The 23,203-nt window shown below is 40.1% G+C and overlaps 1 protein-coding gene across 6 annotated transcripts in view; it reads right to left on the reverse strand.

Annotated features, from left to right (window-relative positions):
* The window catches only part of PPARD (peroxisome proliferator activated receptor delta), a 50,848-nt gene that overhangs the window by 25,197 nt on the left and 2,448 nt on the right, over positions 1-23,203 (reverse strand). Inside the window, exons 1-2 of one of the 6 annotated variants that reach the window (XM_042462720.1) lie at positions 14,095-14,214; positions 7,370-11,906 (exon numbers count right to left, since the gene is read on the reverse strand). The exons of 2 other annotated variants lie outside the window; for them this stretch is intronic. In XM_042462720.1, coding sequence (XP_042318654.1) covers positions 9,543-11,906 — 2,364 coding nt within the window. In that variant the 5' untranslated portion in view covers positions 14,095-14,214 and the 3' untranslated portion in view covers positions 7,370-9,542. Of the gene's footprint in view, positions 1-7,369; positions 11,907-13,788; positions 13,822-14,094; positions 14,215-19,046; positions 19,306-23,203 lie in introns of those variants that run through there. 3 more of the 6 variants (XM_042462722.1, XM_042462723.1, XM_042462721.1) reach the window with 3 other exon arrangements.

The following is a 23,203-nucleotide window of genomic DNA, read 5'->3' on the forward strand; positions in this document are numbered from 1 at the left end:
TTTTTCCAGATGTGCACCTGAGCCAAAGAGGTCTGAAAACAATTCTATCGTTGAGCAAGCATGTTTGAACTATGTTCGAAACAGTAAGAGAAATGCACAATATTCTCAAGTTTAACCATTTGTAGGAGCTAGAAAAAATTAAATATTATTGCCTTTTTTGGAGGTATGTTCAGTTTTTCCTATTTAGATTGTATCTGGATACTTTCCCCTCAGAATTAAGTAGTTAATGTAAAACATCCTGAACATACAAAAATAAGGAAGCTATAAGATGGAGATGATCACCTGGTCTAGAAAAGCTACATATTTGTACACAAAGCTAGTATTTCCCGTAGTGCCTGGATGACAACCGAATCTTATGATTCTACAGAGAACGTTTTGACTCAGATAATGCCAGTTATGTCCATATATGCACACTTTTATCTGCACATATGCATATGTACACATAGGTTTATTCCTCTCTTTCTCAGAGCTGTAGCTCAATTCCATTATCTATTTTAGGATCAAGAGAAGATGCTCAAATGACTCACATAACCACCTTAGGTTTCATTTTAGTGCAATTATGTGAAAAACAGCAAGAAAAATATTGCAATGTGCTTTTAAGTAAGTGAAGGGAGCTCTCCCTTAGTTCTACATAAAGGATACTGAGACCCCATTCACACACAATGTTATCCTTGGCCCACTCCCCAAACTTTCACTGTAGGAAATGGCAGGCACAGAGGAAAAAATGTCCACTGTAGTTTGAAAGTAATGAATAGGATCCTTTAAAAACAAAAAAGACCTACATAAAACTGAATTCAAGGCTTTCAGCATCTGTTAGCGACATGGGAAGGTTAAGATGAAGAGAGGTGTGGAAAGACATATACTAAGACACATAAACAATCGCTACTCAATCTCCCATTAGATTTCCCTGATCTTTAAAATCCACCAGAGCAACAAGACTGATATTTGGGTTAGAAGAACTGTGCATACATTCCTTTTTCTTCCAGGCATACTGGCACTGTAATATGATGTTGGCCCACCCCAGATTTCCCCCTCTCGCCAGTAATCTGTACCTTTCGGCAAACTCAGATTTGTTGTGCTGACTTCTCAAACTGAACACAGTTCACCCCAGACATTAAACCTGCCTATTCAGAAAGAGCCAGCATGGTGCAATAGTTTGAGCATTGGACTATAACTCTGGAGACCAGGGTTCAAATCCCTGCTTGGCCATGGAAAACCACTGGGTGACTTTGGGGAAGTCACAATATCTCAGCCTTAGAAAAAGGCAAAGGCAAAGGCAAAGACCCTCTGAACAAATCTTGCCAAGTCTTGACAGGTTCACCTTAGGGGGTGCCATAGTTCAGAAATGAGTTGAAAGCAAACCACAATTCAGTGTAACACAAGTCAAGCCTGTTAAGAGTACGTGGTACAACTTTTACAAGGAATAGAGCAGGGGTCGGCAACCCCCGGCCCACCTCCTCCTCCTCCACCTCCTCCTGGGCCACACGACCGCGCTGCCCTCCTCCTCCTCCACCGCGCGGAAGAGGAAGAGGAGGGCTGCGCGGCCTGGGGCAAAGGAGGCAAAGGGGGAAGCCCCGCACCATCCTTCCCTTCTCCCCGCGCTGCCCTCCCCGCGGCCCCGCATGGCCCCATGATAGTGTGATGATGATGATATGAGTCAGCTTGAGAGGCATGCAGGCGCTGTTTCTTAAGCTGAGAGAGTGTCACCTTCCAAAGTGTGTTTTGGGTGCTTTTAATGCTAACAAGTCTCCCTTGTTTTGACAGTGATAGTGTGGTGATGATGATGATGATGATGATGAGAGTCAGCGTGAGAGGCATGCACGCACTGTTTCTGAAGCCAAGAGAGTGTGACTTTCCAAAGTGCCTTTTCTGTGTGTTTTTGGTTCTTTAATGGTGATATTGATATCAGAAAGCCCCTGAGGCAAAGCCAATATAAATTGCTGTGATTTTTACAAACCAATGCACAATGAAGAAAAACCAAAGTCCCTTGACCAAGTACACACTTTTGAGAAGTACACTTGGTGAAAGAACGGTGAAACCACCTTGACATGTTCAATATGCATAGCCACGTTAAACCATGCTAAGTGTTAAACCCAAGGGGTTTGATTATGGAATAAGCCTCTGAAATATGCAAGAGGCCATGTTAAGTAAAGCCATGCCAAATGCCCCAATGTGCTGTTTGAAATGGGGGGAGGGGGGTGGCCAGAAAGGGAAGTACATTTCTGCCCTCTGTCTAGGAATAATGGCAAAATGTCCTCCATTTTGATCATGCCTAAGAAACATGCATTTATATTAACATTTTTTTAAAAGCATCAATTTTTTTCATGTGTCCTCCATTTTTATAAAATGTGCCCTACATTTGAAAATGTTGTCCTACATTTGTCCCAGTTTGGAGGTCCTGACTTATGGCAACCCTACCCCCAGGGCCCTTGTGGCCCCAGGCCTCTCCCTCGAGAGGGAGGCCTGGGGCCACACAGGCCCAGAAGGGGGCCGTGGAAGCGGCCTGCCGCCTCCTGGGCTCCTCCACGGCCCTTGGAGCCCTTTCAGCCGAAGGGAAGAGCTGAAGGGAAGGGCCTGGGACAAGTCCCCAAGCCCTTCCCTTCGGCCTCCCTCCCCTTCGGCCGAAAGGGCCCCTTGGAGCCCGTTCGGCTGAAGGTAGGGACCGAGGAGGAGAGGGCGGGCACACGCCTCCTCCTCCCTGCGGGGCTTTGGTGGAAGCTCTGCCCCCGGCATGCGGCTCCGCCTCCGGGGTGGAAGCTCCACCCCTGGCACACGGCCCCGCCCCCCGAGGGTGGAAGCCCTACCCCCCCCCGTCGGCCCCCCCGGTGTCTGAGGGACAGCAACCCGGCCCCCGGCTCAAAAAGGTTGCCTACCCCTGGAACAGAGATTTTACAAAGCAAGTGTAAGACCTTTATATGCAACACAACAGGGGCCCACTTTATGCCAAGAGAAACCACCCTTCGCTCTCTGAAATCTTTTCAATTAGTTGGCATTCTTGCTGTTGTTCCTATGTGACTTCAATTTGTTTCCTACTTATGGCAACCCTAAGGCGAACCTATCAGAAATTTTCTTTAGAAGATTTGTTCAGAGGAAGTTTGCCTTTGACACACAGCAAAAATGATGCCTGCAAGGTGCAAAGCATAAAAGAGATCATCTATAGTCACTTTCTGGGAAGAACCGGAAATTACTATTATAGAATAGATATGAATTGCCAATGAGGAGTTTATTATGACTTCAGGACAGAATGTATTTCACTTACTGGGATTGTTTTCTAACAGGCAGGTTTTACAAGCACAGTTTACAGCTCTGCTCAAGTAAGGTACTTCCACCTTGGGGAAAGTTCTCATTCAGTTCTAGTTTGTTAACTAAAAATAGGGGTGCTTCTAAGTGAGTCGTTTATTGTCGTTTATTATCCTCCCTCATTCACAGATTTTTATGGGCAGGAGGGCCAGATGCCATCATTTTCCATTTTTACCCTCCTGGGCACTGCTTTGTCCACCTTTCTTTCTTACTACAGAAAACCAATTAGGGGAGGGAAAGGGGGAATATATTTGTCATGTCTTTTCATTCATAGTGCTAAGAGTCATTCCCTGGAAATACCTTCATTATACAGTCCAGGGTGCAGAATATACATCCTATGTGTAACGCCACAGCCTTACATGTACCCTCTAGTTAATATTATTTGTTGTTGATAACTACCCTCAAGTTGACTTCAACTTATAGCGACCCTATGGATGAGACATCTGCAAATTCGTACCCGTGACCTCTCTAATTGAGGCTATCCTTCCAGTGTGCGGTCTTCCTCTCTTTCTACTTCCCTCCACCCTTCCTCACATTATTGTTTTTTCTAATAAGTTATGCTTTCTAAAGATATGGCTAAGTACAACAGTCTCAGTTTGATCATCTTGGTTTCCAGGAAGTTTCAGTCTTGATGTGTTCACAGAACCATATGTTTGTCTTTTTGACAGCTCTTTTAGGTATCCTCAGCACCACATCTCAAATGATTTGATTCTCCTCCTATCTGCTTTCTTTACTGTCTAGCTCTCATATGGTGATACAGTGGCATGGACGAGTCTAACTTTGGTGCTCAGTTGTATATCTTTACACTTTAAGATCTTTCCTAGCTTTTTCATGGCTGCCATTCCCATTCCTAGTCTTATTATTATTATTTCTTGGCTGCAAATGTATCTCCATTTTGATCAATATTTGGTCCAAGGTATGGGAATTTTTTTTTACGACCGTATTTCAATTTCTTCATTGTCTAGATTGAATGTATGAAAGATTTTCATGGTCATTATTTTTCATTTATTTATGTTCAGCACTAAGCCTACCTTTGTACTTTCTTCTTTGACCTTCCATCATCATCATCCCTAGTCAAACTAGCAAGACTTTATCCAACAATACATAAAGAGATCTTGTAGCACCTCTGAAACTGAGCAAAAAATATTGTAGCAGAAGCTTTCATAGACTTGGTCTATTTCCTCAAATGTCCACAAATGCAACAAATATCCAACAACATCAAGCTAATATCTCACTGGAAACAAACCAGTGAACGTTATTCCTTATGTTAAATGTTCTGGATCAAGGTGCAAGTCCTCCATATAATTATTCCAATTCCACATTCTACCAAATTAAATACACTATGCAGATCAGGAAAAATTCTTTATTTGTATACCTCTGTTTTTCTTGCACCACCTCTGCATTCCAAAGGTGTGTGAGAGGTTTCCTGTGGAATTAATACTTACTTAAAAGCCTCACCCATTGCAGAGGATAAAAGCAAGGCCAGCCTTCATCCTAAGTAAAGCTAACACAGCAAGTAGGAAAGCAGCTGTTAACAGTAGTAAGTAATCAAAACACAGTAAAGGAAGCTGAGAGCAGCACAAACACAAAGGAACATTGTGCCTAAGGCACTTTAGGGGTTGGTTCCAAGGATACAACAAGAGAGAAGTTTTTTAATTGATGATAAAATGAGTGGGGAAGGGAAGCTTTCTGCTACTGTCAGCTAGCAGCACTGAAATGACAATAGCAAAAATGCTCCAGGGAGGCTCTTTCATGTTTCCAGCAGAGCTAGCCTACACTAACAATATCTTGGTTAGAAAATGAAATCTAATTTAAAAGTGTTAGCACTGAGAATATTTTCCTTCTTCGCTCTGTCAGGAATCTTAGCTTCCTGACTGCTTCTTTCCTTTCCCATGGGTCTGGCAGATAAGAGACTAAAGTAGTGAGAAACTGCATCCAAGGAACAAGGGGAGGCTCATCCACATGTGTCAACAGTAAAAAAGAAAAGAAAAAAGAAAAGAAAGAGTAAAATAAAAATAAACTGCAGGTGCACTCATGCTAAATCACTGCTCCCTTGGTGTGCTTGGTCTAATTTCAAAAGCCATACCAGCCAAGTCAAGCAACTTCCACATTTGCTCAAATACAGCATCTTGAATTATGATCTTCTCATTACGTGAATAAAGTTTAGGATTTGTTGTTCATATCCAGCTGCACTCTCATTTATAGCTAAAAGTGATCTAGCAAGCAGGCCTGTCTACCACAAATGCAAGCCTTCTTCCAGCCCTCATTTTTACTAATTATGGGGGGGGTGGGACAGAGAGGAGAGTGCAAGCATTTGTGGCACAGGTTCACTGTAACCTCTCAGAACTTTTAGTTATTAAAAAAAAATACTGTGTGTACTAAATACAACAGCTGGGTATATATCTTGATCTGAATCCCCTGTGATTTTTTTTTTTGAATTTACTAATATGATTGGGCAACCCATAGCTCTCCAAATATTGTTGGACTTCAACTTCAGGTTCTTCTTTTGACTCAGCTCTTGCTGTTCCTTCACTTTCTTATGATCTGTATTGGACTGACCTGTTATTATATGTCCTTCTTGGATTTCATGGCTGGATTACCCTTTATACGAAACCCAATAAATCAGATCTGCCCTGCTTTCTTGCTGCAGTTGTGCCAGTTTTTTTTGAAACTGAAGGGGCAATGTTTAATAAGTAAGTTTCAAAAAAAAAGACAAAACACCCCCGTAATTTGCATTCCAAAACTGCATGAGACCTTCCCTTAACAGGTGTTGTTGTAATGGAAGGCTGGCTTTTGGAAAATGATGAAAACAGAATTCCCAAGTGCTACCTCTTTCTTTCAGTCCTGCTTCTAGGTTGTTAATACTAACATTTTAATAGTACTGTACTCACAAAGTTAAGCGGGTAATGGTTTTCCTATCATTTGCTTCCATGTTAGGAAAAGTTATGCCTATTAAAGTGCTGAACATCCAGCTGGTAGGTAATAGAAACCCTGGAACAAGGCCAGTAAGAAGGCTGTCTACCTAATTACTAGCCATTGGGTTTCTTTCAACCAATCACCTGTTCTTAAATGTAACAGATTTTTCTTATATCTAAGAATATTTGTAGACTTGACAGAAAAACACAAGATAGCATTTGAATATAACTTTATCACAAGATCCCATTTTGCTTAAAGCACAGTACTGCATAGCTTGTTATTAATGACATGTATGCCATTTCTGTCTCTGAGAATGTGTTTTTTATGAAATGAAAGTGTGGCAAAGTAAAAGATGCCAAAAATCTCTACAATATTTTTATATGTGGAGGAAAAGTTAACAATTTCTGTGATCCCTCTACTTCACACATTAGCATTTTGGCACCATGTAATGCACTATCATGATTCTTGGTTGTCAGAGACAGTCTCTTTTCTCTGGTGCCAGCCCTTAGTATCTCACTACCCTGATTTTGCCTTTTGGAGGAATACAGGTGATGCTTTTTTAAAAGTTTATCATGTACACATATATTGTAGGGTGCAACTGCTTTCCTTCCATACTTTTGAGGCTAGTATAGGGCATTTTACTGAAGAGTACATACAGTACACACTACCTGAAGCAGATAGAGAAGAATAATCAGCAATATGTAAGGGGCATTGGCAATGCAGGAGTGACTTTTGATTTGAGATAGCAATGCTATCAGTATACAATGATATATCTATTTTCATCTGTGAAAGGTTAAGAGGTATTTACCCATGAAACCTAGTGTGGTGTAATGGTTTCAGTGTTGGACTACAACTCTGGAGAAAAGGATTCAAATCCCCACTCAGCCATGGAAACCCAGTGGGTTACTTTTAGAAAGTAATACTTTCTCAGCCTCATTGGAAACTGCAAAGGCAATCCTCCTCTAAACAAATATTGCCAAGAAAGCCCTGTGGTAAGTTCACCGTAGGATCACCATGAACTGCAAATGACTTGAAGGCACACAACAGTAACAATTTATTCGTACTGATGAAAGGCAAGATATAATTTATTAGTTACCAGTAAGTTCTGCTTTTCTTCAACAGAACTGATGAGCTTGTACATAAGACTCTCCAGAGATTCCATTCAATTACTGATGAGACCTGAACTTATTTAGCTTGAACAAGGTTGCTCCTTCTTCTGCCTACAACTGCAAATACCACTGAAATTAATGGAACGCAATGGTGTCTTGAAGCACTTGTGAATTCAGAAGGAAACAATGTGTCTTAACCTGTCATAAAGGTAGAACCATAAAGAGCCAATGCGGCATAGTGGTTTGAGAGTTGGATTATGACTCCCTGGAGCCCAGGGTTCAATTCCCTGCTCAGCCATGAAACCCACTGGGTGATCTTGGGCAAATCACATGCTGTCAGCCTCAGGGGATGGCAATAGCAAACCCCATGACAGGGTTATCTTAGGGTTGCCAAAGGTTGGAAACATCTTGAAGACAAACAGCAACAACAAAAGCAGAAGACACATATCTTCTCCCCTGTAAGTACAAAAACTAAACATTCTACATTTGTCCTGCTTTCTAATTTATTACTTATGATCCATTTTGGATTCTTGATGTACAAGAAGCTATCAAAAAAAGCTTCTACACAATTTTTGCATGCTTTGCACAATATAAATAAATTGGTACAATGTACTAGTGCTGTTTGATTTCTTTGTAGCATATTATTTTTAATCACTTATTCTGCTCTTTACTGCATTTTTCTCACAGTTTTAAGTGAAACACATACCGTACTTTCTCTCATGTCACACAACTGTGTTCTTGCTTCTTAAAATATGGATGAAGCTTTGCACCTTCCCATTTGGCTCATTAATATGTGGGCACTGGTATCTGGTGGCAATATGTTTAATACTGCTTATTTTATTTGTATAAGACATTCTGCCAATTAAACATTTCTGTTCGACGATCTACACTAATCTAATTTCCTCCTCCTTCTCTCAACTGTGCATTTTTGTTATATTTGATTTAGTTGATAGAACAGCTTTTTCATATAAAATGTTGCATTTATATACCATACATGAGGTATTTAAAACACTCTATATATAGGACTTCAGGACTCTTTACAGAAGTCTCTATAAAAAGTAAGTCCTATGTTCCCATATGGAAGGAGAGAAAGAGAACAGAGCATTTCCTACAGGTGAGAATTTACCTACAGGTTCATAATCCACAGCCTTAGCCATTACATTACTTAGAATGATGCAGAATTCCTCAAGAGTTTTACTTTACAAGTCATGTTTCCTGCTGCAACCATAAAGAAAGGAGAAACCAAACCAAACAAAAACAGACACTGTATGGGAAGTGGAGCAGCAAATGTGCCATATCTAGAAACCTTGGCTTTAAGAAAACAACAACAACCCAAAGTAAGAAGCATCATTCTATCAGGACATATATTTCTATATTCACTGACTGCCATTAAAAGTGAAGACACGAATTAGCAGTCTAGTCTACTGTACCTACCTATGTACATACAGTAAATGTGCGAATAACTAGTCTATTCTCATAACTGGCTTTACAAAGAAGCATCATTAGAATATATGCAGTGGTTAGGATGTTTTTGTTTTTCAGCAAAATAACTTCTACATGTTTCCCCCCAAGTGTATTATTTTCATGTTTATATATTACAGCAGCTGCCACTGTAATCTTTAGGTGCTGTCCCAGACCTTCTCAGGTGACGAGGCAAATCTTGTTGGCAGACAACCCATCATACTGGCTGAACAGGCAGTAAAACAGGAGGCGCTGCTAAGTGCGTGCAACTGCTAGAGATAGCCAGAATGTCTGGAAAGCTTCCCAAGGACATTAGATCATAAAGCAACTTCTCAAGGGAATAGGCAAGTTCCTGCGCTACTGAATCAACTTATGCTCCACCAATAAAGCTTCTCTATGACATGCAGTCCTGCACAGGATCTAGTACAACAGGCAGTAATTAATTCAGGTCTCAAGTCACTTCATTTTACAGGACAAAAACCCAGAAGAGATAAAAGCAAATTACTCTTTATTTCTTAGATAAATTACCACTGTAATTCTAAGGTAAAGGGAAGTGTGAATCTATACCAAAGTTAAAATACATTTTCATGTCAGAGGAAGGTGGGCCAGTCCTGAAAGTCAAGCATCCTTGACCTTAGGTGGAATACTTTGTCAACCTAGCCACCATTAATGGAAAAGAAGGAAGCTAATACACAAGATGGGGGTAATATGGCAATAATTATTTGGTGTGACTTGCTGCTCTGGCAGATATCCTAATCACAACCTTGTTCTGGCCATACGTATTTGGTCTTCAAGATTAAGGAGTTTACATGTTTGCCGTTTCATCCAGCCAATCAATAACAACAAGACGAATACCAGTGTTACTTGGAAGATTAAAATCATTACAATGGGGTGGAGGGCAATATTTAGCATAGCATTTGAACTTGGTGACCATCCAAGAAGCACCTCCCACCAAGCATGGTCTCCAGCTGACTTTACCTTGGCTACAATCTGGGCAATTTCCTGATTTCTGTGCTGAATTTCCAACATGGCATTTTCACCCATGTCTCTGAGTTTCAACAATTCCTGCTTGAGGGAGGGGTGAGAAAGCAGATTTTTCAGAGTGGAAAGTCCAAAGCCAAGAGAGATAGGAGAGATCTCTCTATACAAAGAGGGGTAAGTCTTCATGTGTTGCACAGTCCAAACAGGCACCCGAAATTGGAAATCACATCCTACAATTACACTAATATTACAAAAACAGCGATTAATATAAGGCAGCATAGGCTGAATTACAAGACCATTAATTATTACAAACTCACATGGAGTTCTTACACAAATACATCCCTTCCCAGTATACACAACTGTAGAAGCTTTCTCTTGAATTACATCAAATGAGCAATGAGAATTATTTATAAGTTGAGGAGGAAAGCATTCATGGTGCTCTTCCAAACTATTATCATCACATATAAAACCCAAGTTTTCCCTCTTCACACAACCCTGCACATTAACTGTTTGCCAGTCACTGTCCTTCATGAGTGCCCACCGATTGGAGTCTGTGGAATACATGACCAAATCTTTTTCAATTTGGAATCCAAGGGGCACAACAGGATAGACTTGATTAATTCGGGTGGCTTCTACAGTTATTATGAACAGCCGCAGCATATTCTGGGTAGAATCATAAGATGCATTTAGTAGCCTCCACCATGCTTCTAAAGTTTTTTCACCTGGAGTGAGCTCTGGCCAAATTAAATTCCTTACCTCCATAGGAATTTTTCCTGCTTTAGCTTCTCGAACCATTCCCATGACTACATTCTGTGTGATTGCTTGCGCTTGTTCACATGCTAGAGCCAGGGAAACATTGTTTTGAAGGGATTGGATTCCAGAGACTATCAAAATATTGTCATTTTCTAAAATTCCTTCCCAGACTGGGAGCACTTTACTGATTGCCTGTGGTTGTTCTGTGAGATGCAAGAGAGATTTGGTCAATGGGGCAGTCAGTTTCCCTATCTGCTTTGTTGAATATGAAAGTTTATTAGCTAGCACTTCTATATTGGCTGCATCTATAATAGATACTCCTGCACCTAGGGAGCCAAGCCAATCTTTCAATTCCCTTTTAATCCTTTCTCCATGGTGTACTCCTGCCCACATTTTAACCCACTCCAGCCAACCTTTGTGGCTGATTTCAAGAAAGGGGGCACATTGGGGGACTCTTTGTGACACATTCAAGCCTTTAAAATGAATCTGAACCTCCTTTAGAGAAGTCTGAGGTTGCATGACAAGTTGCTCAGGTTGATCCATTTTCAGTACATGAGAGCCAACAATGGGATTTGTCATGTGGCGGAGGGGGAGAAGGTCTATGATCAGGGGGTTGAATTTAAGAACTGTTTTGTTTTGAGAGCCCAGTTCGAGCTTGTACATGCCATGTTCACTTATTTCTTCTGTGATGGAGATATGCCCATAGAATTTAAATCTAACAGTGGATGTTTGCTGGTCACAGTGTGTCCCTTCAATTGCTACCACCCAATCTGGGGGACCCTGCTTAACTAAGTCAGTCCTCTTTAATTCCCATTCCTGTGATTCCCAATTAGCAATTAGGTGGGTGATGTTCTTTCCAGAGGGTGAAATCAAGGACAACTGCAACTGATCTCCCAGAAACCTAGCTGTTTGGGTCCCAACAACAGCTCTCAGGTGCAGAGGTGCACCAGGTTTCCATAAGGCAGCAGAAATTAGAGCAACATCACATGAGCTGTCCTGGGTGCTGCTGCTTCTGGCTGAATGAGAGTTCATCTGCGTTCTTAAAGGACGACAAGAAACAGGAATACGAAAACGGTCTGCCTGCATGTCATAACAAAACTGTCCAACTTCACCACTGGCTTTGAGAGTGCAATTGGCTAAGTCTCTCCAATGGCAGCTGACCGTGTCTGAGGCAGCGTGGAACATGTATAGACTTTGGAACACTCCAGGGTTGGATCTGTTGGCATACAATCCATGCATGTGGCATAGCAACTTTGCTTCAACTCCTCCTCCTTTTGGTGAACAGGCCCATAGCTTCACAGGGATGGTAGACTCATTTTGAATGGCATAAACAAACATCTCTCTATTCCACAGGAACAACATCAAAGGCAACATCTTGGAAAGCATCTGAGAGAGAGAAAAAGCAGAAAAAGGATCTCCCAAAAATCCCCATTGCTTTGGTGTAGGCTGATTACATGACAGAGTACTTCTGGGTTACACCTGCCAACCTCTATACCAAAGGACCAAATTCCTGGAATCACTTCCACTTTACTGGAGATTATGAAATCTTGATAATTACAAGATAATAATGACTTATACTATTCACACTTCTGAAACAGTACAAAACTCTACTTATTTAACCTATTGCTACTCCAGTGAAACACTGTCTTGACAATATTAGAAGATGGTCAGAGTGCGGCCCAGAGTTTATTACAATATGAGGAACCCTATGCAATGCAAGGACTTCCATAGCCCAAGGCACTTCAGCCTAGTGTGCTCCTTTTTCCATGTCCACACAGCATGGTAGTCCATCCTGATGGCTAAGCATCCTTGTCCTTAGTTGTTAAATTCTATCAGCTTAGCAATGACGAGACAAACTAATACAAGTTAGGAGGTAAAATGGAATTGACCTAGCAACATGAACCTTCTGTAAGATTTATTCAAACATTCTAAAGTCCATTATATCAAGGCGACTATCTAAATAAAAGGCAATGCTATCAAGCGTTTTTTGTGGGTTTTTGGGCTATGTGGCACTGTTCTAGAACATGGCCAATAGCCCAAAAAACCCATGGATGCCGAACCATGAAACCTCGACTTTTCAATTCTATCAGCCTTTTCCCATTCAATATAGCTTCACCCACCAGTTCATCAGAAGACCTTGCACCTACAAAACTTAAAAGCCAGGTTATTAAGCAACCTTACACCAAGACGAAGCCAAAACCTAAAACTCTGATGACCTCCTGAAAAAATAGCATAAACAATGCATTTGCCAATTTACAAGGAAAAAAGCAAAACATTTTCCCTTGCGAGGATAAGTCATAAATATAAAATCCTATTGCATTTAACAAAGGCTCTTTTCGGCTTGTGTGCAGTCAAAATTGCTTGTTTTGACTGTTTTTGTCATCTTAAAAACCACTGGTACTTCTTTGACTAACACTTCTAGAATTTGACCTATGCCTCCCTGAACAACACCACTTCTTAGACCCCAAACTTGACCCAAAGAAAGCTAACTTGTTTAGCCCTCACAGGGTTCTTAGATGCAGACTAATCAGGTTTAAGGAACTAGACTTACTTGAATAATACATTCCTCTAAAAGTGTTGCTTAAACCTTGAGGTCTCTTACAGATAGTAGCCAGCCTACAGTAAAAAAAAAAAAGCAATGTTTTACTTCTGCAATGGAAGTAATATAAAAAAACCTGTCCTTAAAAGTCATGCTGTACACAAAGAAAAAGCTAGTGGGAGGAGAGCCAAAGCTAAGCTAACATTTGTGTTTTATTTTATTTATTTTTAAAGCTAGCTACCATTTGTAAGAGCCCAGATATTGAGGAGAATTGAGGCATTAAAGCAGAGCATCTGGTTTCTTAACAGATATCTTGGAGATTGCCCTCAGAGGTTTACACGTGTCCCTGTTTTTAAAACAGTAGTATAACTACTAGTGTAACTATAGAGGGCTTGCAATCTATTTCATTAGCTGTTTTCCAGAATTGAGTACCACAGAATACTTCTAGTATACCAATGTAGCTGACTGAAACAACTTCTTAAACTTTAGCTACTAGTGTTCCAAGTCCCGAAAAGGCGAGATTTTTTTAAATGCCTACACACTGGACATTTGACATGGAAATTTTGGGCAAACAGCTATAACAAAAGACAAAAACAATTTCTGCTTTATTATGACATTTTAAAACTTTCCACTCTGTGACACTGGAAACTTCCATCCTGCATCTCTGCATAATAAACTAACACAGTCTTTAAGGTTATTTTTATGAGATGGTGGCCATCAAAAGGTTACCAAGGCATGGGCATCCCATCAGAAGAATGGAATGGAAATGCTGATGGAGCAGTCATCTGAATAAACTCCAGCTGAACAACAGATAATACACAATTAATATGTATATAGTACATGTTTTTATTTATAAAACATGAACAAGTACATTACACTATGCTATTGCTATATTACAATTTTTTTAATAGAAACAAAATGTTTAAATAGAATTACTGATAAAAAAAGTTCAGGTTGGAATCAGCAAGGAATTCCTGGTATTATTACTGCAAGCATATGTATTTGTTACTTTGTGTGCCATTTAACCACAACTCTTTTTTGTCCAAGCAACCAAAGCTTTATATTCTGATGCTACCCTGAAGTTTCATTACTTCAAGCGCAAGGTTCTCAAAAACTTTCAAGCAGTCGCTCCCCATTCTTCTGCCCTGTCCTTTCTCTGACCGCTCGCTAGGTGCGCCAAAGAGAAAGTGTCTGCTACTCCGTGATTCAGCTGTGGCCTGGAAGCATTTTTAGTCTGCAGTCACCCAAGATTGTTGATATATTTAGCAAACAGTACGCCCCCTTCACAGATGGGCTTAGAATTCCTCAGCAGGATTGGGCATATTGTATTTCCTTAGTTACATTTTCCCACCACATTTCACAGTCCTATCAACAACTTCCTGCTGGCACGTAAACACATTTGTAGCATGTAAAACAAATAAAAAAACAAAAACAATTCTGTGAGCACTCCTGCAATGTTATTGACTAGCAGATACTAAGCCTTGAGATCCATTAGAACTAGAGCACACAAACATTACATTTGAAGGAAACAGCATTAAAATGAATCAGGTTAGGATTCTATGGTATCATATTGCTCATGCAATGACAACAGCATAACCAGCTTGACAGGCTCAGCACTTTAACAGGGAATATTGAAGACTTCCTGGGCAATTGCAGAGTGGTGGTTGTGGTCACCCTTGACACTGAACATGTACTATTCCTCACTAGGCACCGTGGCGGTCATCTGGTTGTGGCCTCATACTAGAGGATGGATTTATATAGAGTTTCATATTTCTTTGAGCCTTGTTTTCAGGGTTTGTCAAAGTCAAGGTTCTGTGGGAAGAGTGGCCTTGAAATAATGTTGTAGGCAAAATGGCAATTTTCAGGCCATGGTGTCTTGGCTCAAATGACTTCTCAGAATTAGTCATTGAAGAACAGGCAATTTTATATGCAGCCAAAACTCTGTCTGGAGGCACGTGCCAGGTAATTCCACGTATACAACACCGCAGGGCTTTCTGATCACTGTAATTTTAATCTATGGGACAAGGCATAAAGAGGATAATAAAGTGACGTCGAAGGCTTTCATGGCCGGCATCCATAGTTTTTGTGGGTTTTTTGGGCTATGTGGCCATGTTCTATAAAATCTACCGGTCACCACTATCCATCCGCACCCCCTTAGAAGTGGGAAGCAGGTAACAGAGACAGCAGGACCACCATTCTTATTGAAGCATACAATAACAAATAAACTATATGTAATAAACGCAGTGTAATACCCTTATTAAAACTTTGCTTTTAAAGCTGAATCTAAACTAACCTAACCAAATAAGATGGTTTTAAAATAGGAATACCTAAAGAGTTCCAGTATCTTAGATCCAACACTGAACACAATGGTGACTGCAGTCAAGAAATCAAAAGACTAGGAATGGGAAAGGGCAGCTATGAATACTAGACAAGATCCTATAGTGTAACTGCACAAATGAGCATGAGTGCATAGTAAATAACAATAGAAGAAAACCACGAAAGAAAGCTGAAAACCTGTCACTTACCGAAACATTTATATGAGTTGTTAGTTACTAGGCCATAAAGAAGGAACATATAGATTAAAACTTTCTATGGAGAACTAGATATTTTTATTAAAAAATCTTGGCACACTTCCATGTGTGGGGAAAACGTACTGATGTGATGTTGAATTTTAATAAAACAGAATAAATCCACCATGGTGGGGCACCAAGAAACACGCCATCTCCTTTTGGGAATACCAATTTTGGGAGTTCCAATTTTCTGCAGACAGGAATGGATGGTTCAACTGCATGCTCCAGATTTTGAAGCCTGTTAACGAGGACTGTGCATGTGACCTGTGTCTAAAACACCTGCTTATCAGGCATACAAAGGGACCATGTTATGATGTGCCATACCCACACCGCCAACCTTGTGGAGGTGCAATCTGTCCCTGCTTGGAATGGTGAAATATATGTAAAACAATAAATAAAAATCTGAAGAATAGCAAATTTAAGAAAAGCAACATGCCAAAACTTCACAAAGAGCTATCTGAAATCTTATCTTTTCAAAAGTCAGTAGGGAACATATCATAAAATCATATCTCCGCATAGATTAAAAACTGAACAAGCCATGTTCTGTTTGATTTCACAGGGATTAGTTAAGCCATGAGTAGCTTTCCTACATTTTTCATGGAGTATTATTCCTCTTCCCCTCAAAAGAAAAACAAAACACGAAAAAAGAAGAAAGAGACATTAAGGCAATGGTATGTGAGAAACTATTTGTGCCATGGTATAATTATCGATATATAAAGAGCAGTATGTTTACTGCTTTTTCTCTACCTAGTAAGCTTTCTTGCCAGCATAAAGGCCACACTAGTATATAAGAAAGCGACATATACCACATGCAGCAATCCTAATATGATTATTAAATTTAATCCCTTCCTTTCTCCCAGCACCCCAGATCACGTATACAGGATGGTATATACTGAGTGGCTGTTTGATTTAAGTGAGGAATTAAAGAAAAGTGAGAAAATTAAAGAAAGAAACAATGACTTCCTCTACCCTGGTGCAGCAAAAAAAAGATCAAAACCATCCTTCTCTTTGCTTTCACCAAGAGATTGTCTTTTTCTATGCTTTGACCAAGGCCTGAAATGTTAAATCAAGAGGAAACATGTGACATTTCTATAAGCTTAGAAATATTCCACTATTATGTCTAACAGCTCCTTCCTTGACAGGGCCATATTCCTTTTGTGACATATGCAAGAGTAAGTCTCTATTATGTTTTGTCGTTGTATTCTCTTCCACACTTTGCAATGACAAAGCTTCCTCATTATTCACATTTTGCTGCAATAGGCTCCTGAATTTTCCACCTGGCTGATGGAGAGCATGGGGGAATGGAAAGTCTGGCCTATGGCACGTACGGACACAGATTGCACTCATTATCCACTGAGACTCTGAAATGAAAGACCATTGGTCTGCATTTAGCTTAGGCTTCTCTGATCCCTGCTACGTGCAGTCATGAAATGTCTATGTAGAAGACTATCACAGCAAATTAAGTCCTGGGGGTGGGGAACAGGGGCTGTGTTGAGCTACATCCGTGGAACCTCCTTGCTATACTGGACAATGCAGAACTTTGGCCACACAAAAACCCTTATAGAGGAGCTGTTGTTGTTGTTGTGTGCATTCAAGTCATTTCTGACTTATGTCAACCCTAAATTACATGCATAAAAATAGCATTTCCCAATTATTTGATGACTTTTCCGAAAGGTTCACAGGCCGCCCGTATAGAGAATTATGCTGCTGTTTGGTTAAAAAACCTACAAAGACATATCTTTGTTATTTACATTTTATATAAACATGCCTAGCATTTGTATCCTGTGAACCTGAATGCTACATATCAGTTTCAACAAAAGTGACAATGGCGTTACAGACAGCCAAAATAAAGCTGCTTCGAGTCACAGTGGAGGTATGGGTTTCAATGATGCCTGCGTCCGAAGGTCCAGAAGCCACACAAAGCCATGCGCCCGTCTGGAGCGTGGCTTTGGTGCGACTTCTTGACTCTTGGACGCATGCATCATTGAAAACCATACCTCCACTGTGACTCGAAGCCGCTTTATTTTGGCTGTCTGTAACAGCCAATACTTCTATGTGTCATAATTGAGTACCTTTGCATTTTCTCTATGATAGTTCAAACAGTGTTTGGCCTGTACACCATGAAGAATGACTGTTGTGCAGAGATTGTTTCAAATAACATTAAGTGAAGAAATGAATAAAATAGCTCCATTATATTGCTGCATTTAAAATCATGCAATTTCTTTCACACCGTATCACATGTCACTCTGCCATATCAAATGTCACTATTGGTAATGCTCAAGTCATATTAAAAGAAGGTCTGCATGACCTTTACTTTTAAGAACAAATTATCCACAACTTAAAACATAATTTGCCAGGAAATTATTATGGGAGTATTGCATGATCTTTTTTTTTCTTTTTCCCAGAAGGAAGGTTGCTTTCCTTTGGATGAGAGTGAGTGTGGGATTGACTGTATCTCTGTGATCTGTTCATTTTTCTTTTAAACTTAAGTGTCAAAGTGGAGCATACTGGAAGCAGATTTCTAAAAACAGCAGAAGTACAAATTGCATATCAGGTTCATAACACAGCAACTGCATCCCAAGTATGCTTTAGTTTTAGTCAACTCCAGATAAAAGCTCTAAGCTTTCCTACTCTCTGTGTCACAATTTAGAGTATGTACAAATTTTCTGTCTATCTCCAAATAGGTAAAGTATCACCTTCCAAAGTCTGAAGATTTCTAAATATCAGAAAGAATTAATATTTCTCAAGGAATTAAAGGAGAAATAGAAAACTTTGACCACTCACACATAATACCTGCTGCATTATAAATCCATTCACAGTCATAAAGACATAGCAGTTCAGAGCGCAGAATATTTTTATGTATATCTCACCTTTTCTGAACAAAATTTTTAAAACATGAGAAAATTAAATACCATTATGCATGGGAAGGTAATCAGTGCGGAAACTGATGGCCTTAGAGATTAACTTAGATACAGCACAGTGACATGTCACACACGTCCACAGGGATGTAGCCAAGGGAGGGTTCTTGGGGTCCAGACCCCCCCTTCCATTAGATAAAATGAATGGTGCGTGCTGCCGCGCCGCCGCACCCAAGCCCCATTATAATGGTGGCACTTAGTCTGGACCCCCCCATCCCAAAATCCTGGCTACGTCCCTGACGTCCATGAACATTTTTCATAACTTTAACCATTTCCTTAAGGGGACAGAGCTCAAGTGAAACTGGGATTCAATCAGAGGCAACTCCAAAATTTCTTCAATCTAATCTCTGCAGACCTCTGTTCCAAATGCTAAATAAACAGAATAAATGTTTAATTGATTCTAAGCATAGATTTGCCATACAGGACAGCATCACAGACACTCATTTGTCCACATCCTTTTCATAGTATAACAACAACAGCACAAAAAATATTAACTCACCCACTAGGAGAATTCAACAGAAGGCCTGTATCACTGGAAAAGAGCATGTAACTTTGCTGTTCCAACTCTGAAAGTACCATCTGCTCTGAATGTTTACGGAATAGCTGGCACAGAAAATAGCACAGCCACTGCTTCATGACTGCACTCAGATTATTTGCCCTTTGTCAGTACAGTTTTAGACCAGGGCTGTATATGAAACGCTGCTTCAGCACGAAGGAGCAGAACATCACCAAAAATCCAGCAATAGTGTCAGTGCCAATTATTCAGCCAAATGTGATCATTGGGTGCACAAGCCTTCCTCCTTCGAATGAAGGAAGCTGACTTCCTAAAATGATTCAGAGCTTATGTACGGTACATGTTTTGTTGAATGCCTCCTGCTTTGTTTATTTAGGCTTACACACTTCCTGAAGAGAGCTTGTGAAATAAAAATCACAGAAGAAGAAGTGACTGAAGTTGCTCTTCTGCTACGGAAACGGTAAAGCCACTATATACTCAAAATCCCAGTAATGCAGAATGAAGCAGCAAGCAGGCTTCCAAACAACAACAACCAAAAGGCTTTTTGACTTCTCTCTTTTGGTAAGACTATTAAAGGTTGTAAGCCCCGCATAAGTATAAATATAAAACCAGATGTAAGGATGTAGTTTTAAAAATCAAACTGATGACCACAAATACAAGTCAAATTGCACAGCACCAACAGAATTCTTCATCCATTCACACTTTGCTGAAAAACCTCCTGACCTATAGGTCCAAGATGCAACAACAGAAAAAAGGCTCTAGAGACTTCAGGATATTCAGGTTATACTTATTACCTCCCCAGAAAATAAATATGCTTAAAACCAGTTCATCCGTCTAGAGATATTTTTTTGACAGCCAGTTTTGTGGGCTTGAGGAAGGTTCAATGGTAGCTTCTCCCCTAGAATTTGGCATGATCTCTTGACAAATTATTCAAGTCACCTCTGTTTTCTGTTCCTGTGCCAGAAAAACTGCAATGTTTCTTGTCTCAGTGAAGAACAAAGGTGATTTTTCCACTCATGTTACATGAAAACAACTATAACATGGCATGTCAGGCCTAAATGAGGCTTTACACACAGGAACTGGATAGAGAAGGTGCATCCTCAAAGTCCTTACAATTCCCTTTTATTCATCAGATTGAGAAAGAAGGAAGAAGCAGAGTTGGTGGTAGTACCACTCCCTGGGCATCTGTCAGGGCTTCGCAAGGGTTTAGCCAACCTAAGTTCCCACAACATTTTTGATTAAGAATCACTGGAAAATTGAGGTAGAGCCAGTGCCTATGACACATGAAGCTGTATCCCAAAGGACATTTTAATCCAGCTTCCTTTAAACCTGGAGCAAGCCCTGGGAAGGAGAAAAGTGGACTGGTACAGTCTAGCCATTCTATATCTGGTTGGGGCATGGAGCCCTGGTGGCGCAGTGGTAAAATGCCTGTACTGCAGCCATTCACTCAAAACCACAAGGTTGCGAGTTCAAGACCAGCAAAAGGGCCCAAGCTCTACTCAGGCTTGCATCCTTCCGAGGTCGCTAAAATGAGTACCCAGACTGTTGGGGGCAAATTAGCTTACTTGCTAATTAGCTTACTTGCTGTTCACCGCTATGATCTTTGGAATAGCGGTATATAAATAAAACATATTATTATTATTATTATTAATTATTATACAACTCAAAGGTAGCTTCTTCATTTTGGGCAAATCTGGTAAGGAAGTCTAGCAGGAATCAAGGATCTCTTTGGTAGGATTGTTCCCAAAGCACCACAGGCTAGCACAATATTATGCACAACCTGGGCTTGAAGATGCAGAGTAATTGGTTAGAATCTGCAGGGGTTGATGTACAGGACATGATTGTGTCATATATTGCATAGTGTATATGCAGGCCTTAGAAACTGCATGCAGATGTAAATAGTGTACATCCTTGACCTGCCATTTTACATATTATTCTGGAGAGTGATTATTGTGATTTTCACCTTTATTTTTATTTTTAATATACAGTATATAAAAAATGAAATGCAGCCACTGTAAGGGTATAGAGGCTTTTGTTGTTATTGTTGCTGTCTGCCTCTAAGTCATTTTTGACCTATGGTGACCCTAAGGGAAACCTATAATCGGATTTTCTTGGCAGGTTTCTTCAGAGAAAGTTTGCAATTGCCATCCTCCGAGGCTGAGAGAGTGTGACTTACCAAAGGCGATGAAGAAAAGACCTCTATTTACCCTTCCATTCTTCTAGTCAAATTACTATCTCCAAAAGCAATTACAGTGGTACCCCGGGATACGAAATGACCGCCTTACGAAATTTCCGGGATACGAAAAAATTAGATAGGAAAAAAACTGTTCCGGGTTACGTTTTTTTTTCGGCTTACGAAAAAAAATTTTGGTGCTTTTCGGCGCTTTTTCGCACAAAATGCGGCTTTCCAGCGCTAGCGGCTATGGCTTTTTCGGGTTACGAAAAAAATCGGGTTACGAACGCCGCGGCGGAACGAATTAATTTCGTAACCCGAGGCACCACTGTATTCATTTTAAAAAGCCTACCCAAAAACAACTGTATTACATGCATCCACATGCAATGGTTATAATTTGTCCCTGGCTGCTCTGAGAACAGTTGCATTTCCTGTTAGAAGAAGATTTCAGTCTAGCCTGGTTTTCTTGCTGACTTGCTCACTTTCTCTCTGTAAGTAAAGACCATTTTCCCCATAGCTAATCAGTCATGTCACAAGGAGGGTAGTAGTAATCATTCTCTGCCACCCAAAACATTTCCATTAACAGAAGTTAAAAAGTAGTGCATACAAAGGATTCTACTAACACAGCAATATATGAAAGGCATAAAAGTACTACAGAGTACCATGACAAAAAAAGATTTGAAATCTGTTACATGGATTATAACACTTTCAGCTTTCACACTGTTGTTGTGTGCCTTAAAGTCATTTCTTCTGGCAACCCTAACCCAAACCTATCACAGGTAGGGTTGCCATAAGTGAGGACCTCCAAACTGGGACAAATGTAAGACAAATGTAGGGCAACCTTTTCAAATGTAGGACACATTTTTTGAAAAAAGGAGGACGTGCAAAAATTGAGTTTTTTTAAAAAAAATGTTAATATAAATGCATGTTTTAGGCATGATCAAAATGGAGGACATTTTGGCATTATTCCTAGACAGATGGCAGAAATGTATTTGCCCTCGGGTTCAACTGTACTTCTCAGAAGTGTGTACTTGGGCAAGGGATAAAAACAAGCAATAATAAAATTTAATAAAATAAAATAAAACAAGCAATAATAAAAATTAATAAAATAAAACAAAAACAAGCAATAATAGAAATTAATAAAACAAAACAAAAACAAGCAATAATAAAAATTAATGAAATAAAATAAAAACAAGCAATAATAAAATTTAATAAAATTAAATAAAACAAGCAATAATAAAATTAATGAAATAAAATAAAACAAGCAATAATAAAAATTAATAAAATGAAACAAAAACAAGCAATAATAGAAATTAATAAAATAAAATAAGTATTTTATATTTTTAAAAATAATTTAAACCCCCCCTCCCCCCCCCAAAAAAACAAAACAAACCAAGCCACTGACTCAGCTTTCCTCCTCCTCCTCCTCAAGGCTATGGAATACTGGGAACTGTAGCTCTGTGGACCATTCAGGCTCCTTTTGTCAAGAGAGCTCTGGTGCCACAAGAAACTACAATTCCCAGAATCCCATAGCACTGAGCCATGGATGTTTGGGGGGGGCCTTTTGCTAGCCCAAAGCCTTCATTATTTCCCAGCAACTTGCCAAGGGCCAAAATCTCTTCCTCCCCAAGCCATTAGGGCTGACTGCTTCTTTCCCATTGGTCAGCTTCGGGAGAAATTTGCATATTACAAGTAAAGGTGTTTAGGGCCTCAAAAACAATCCTGTGATAAAGAATTACAACAATACTGAGTGCTATACATTTAAAAGATGAGGCATTTAGACTCCCAGTGAAACAGGAACCATTTATGGCCTTTTTTTCCCCTCACTGTAACCTGGAAAGTCAGGCCTCTTGCAGGACATATATACCCAGTGGGCTGGCAATAGCTCTGAGTGGGAGGTGTCCTGAAGACCTGCTCTCTAGGTTGAGCCAGGCAGGGAGGCGGGGAGGGTGGCACACAGCCATGGGGA

The sequence above is a fragment of the Sceloporus undulatus genome, chromosome 4 (genome assembly GCF_019175285.1).
Source record: "Sceloporus undulatus isolate JIND9_A2432 ecotype Alabama chromosome 4, SceUnd_v1.1, whole genome shotgun sequence".
NCBI classification, from domain to species: domain Eukaryota; kingdom Metazoa; phylum Chordata; class Lepidosauria; order Squamata; family Phrynosomatidae; genus Sceloporus; species Sceloporus undulatus.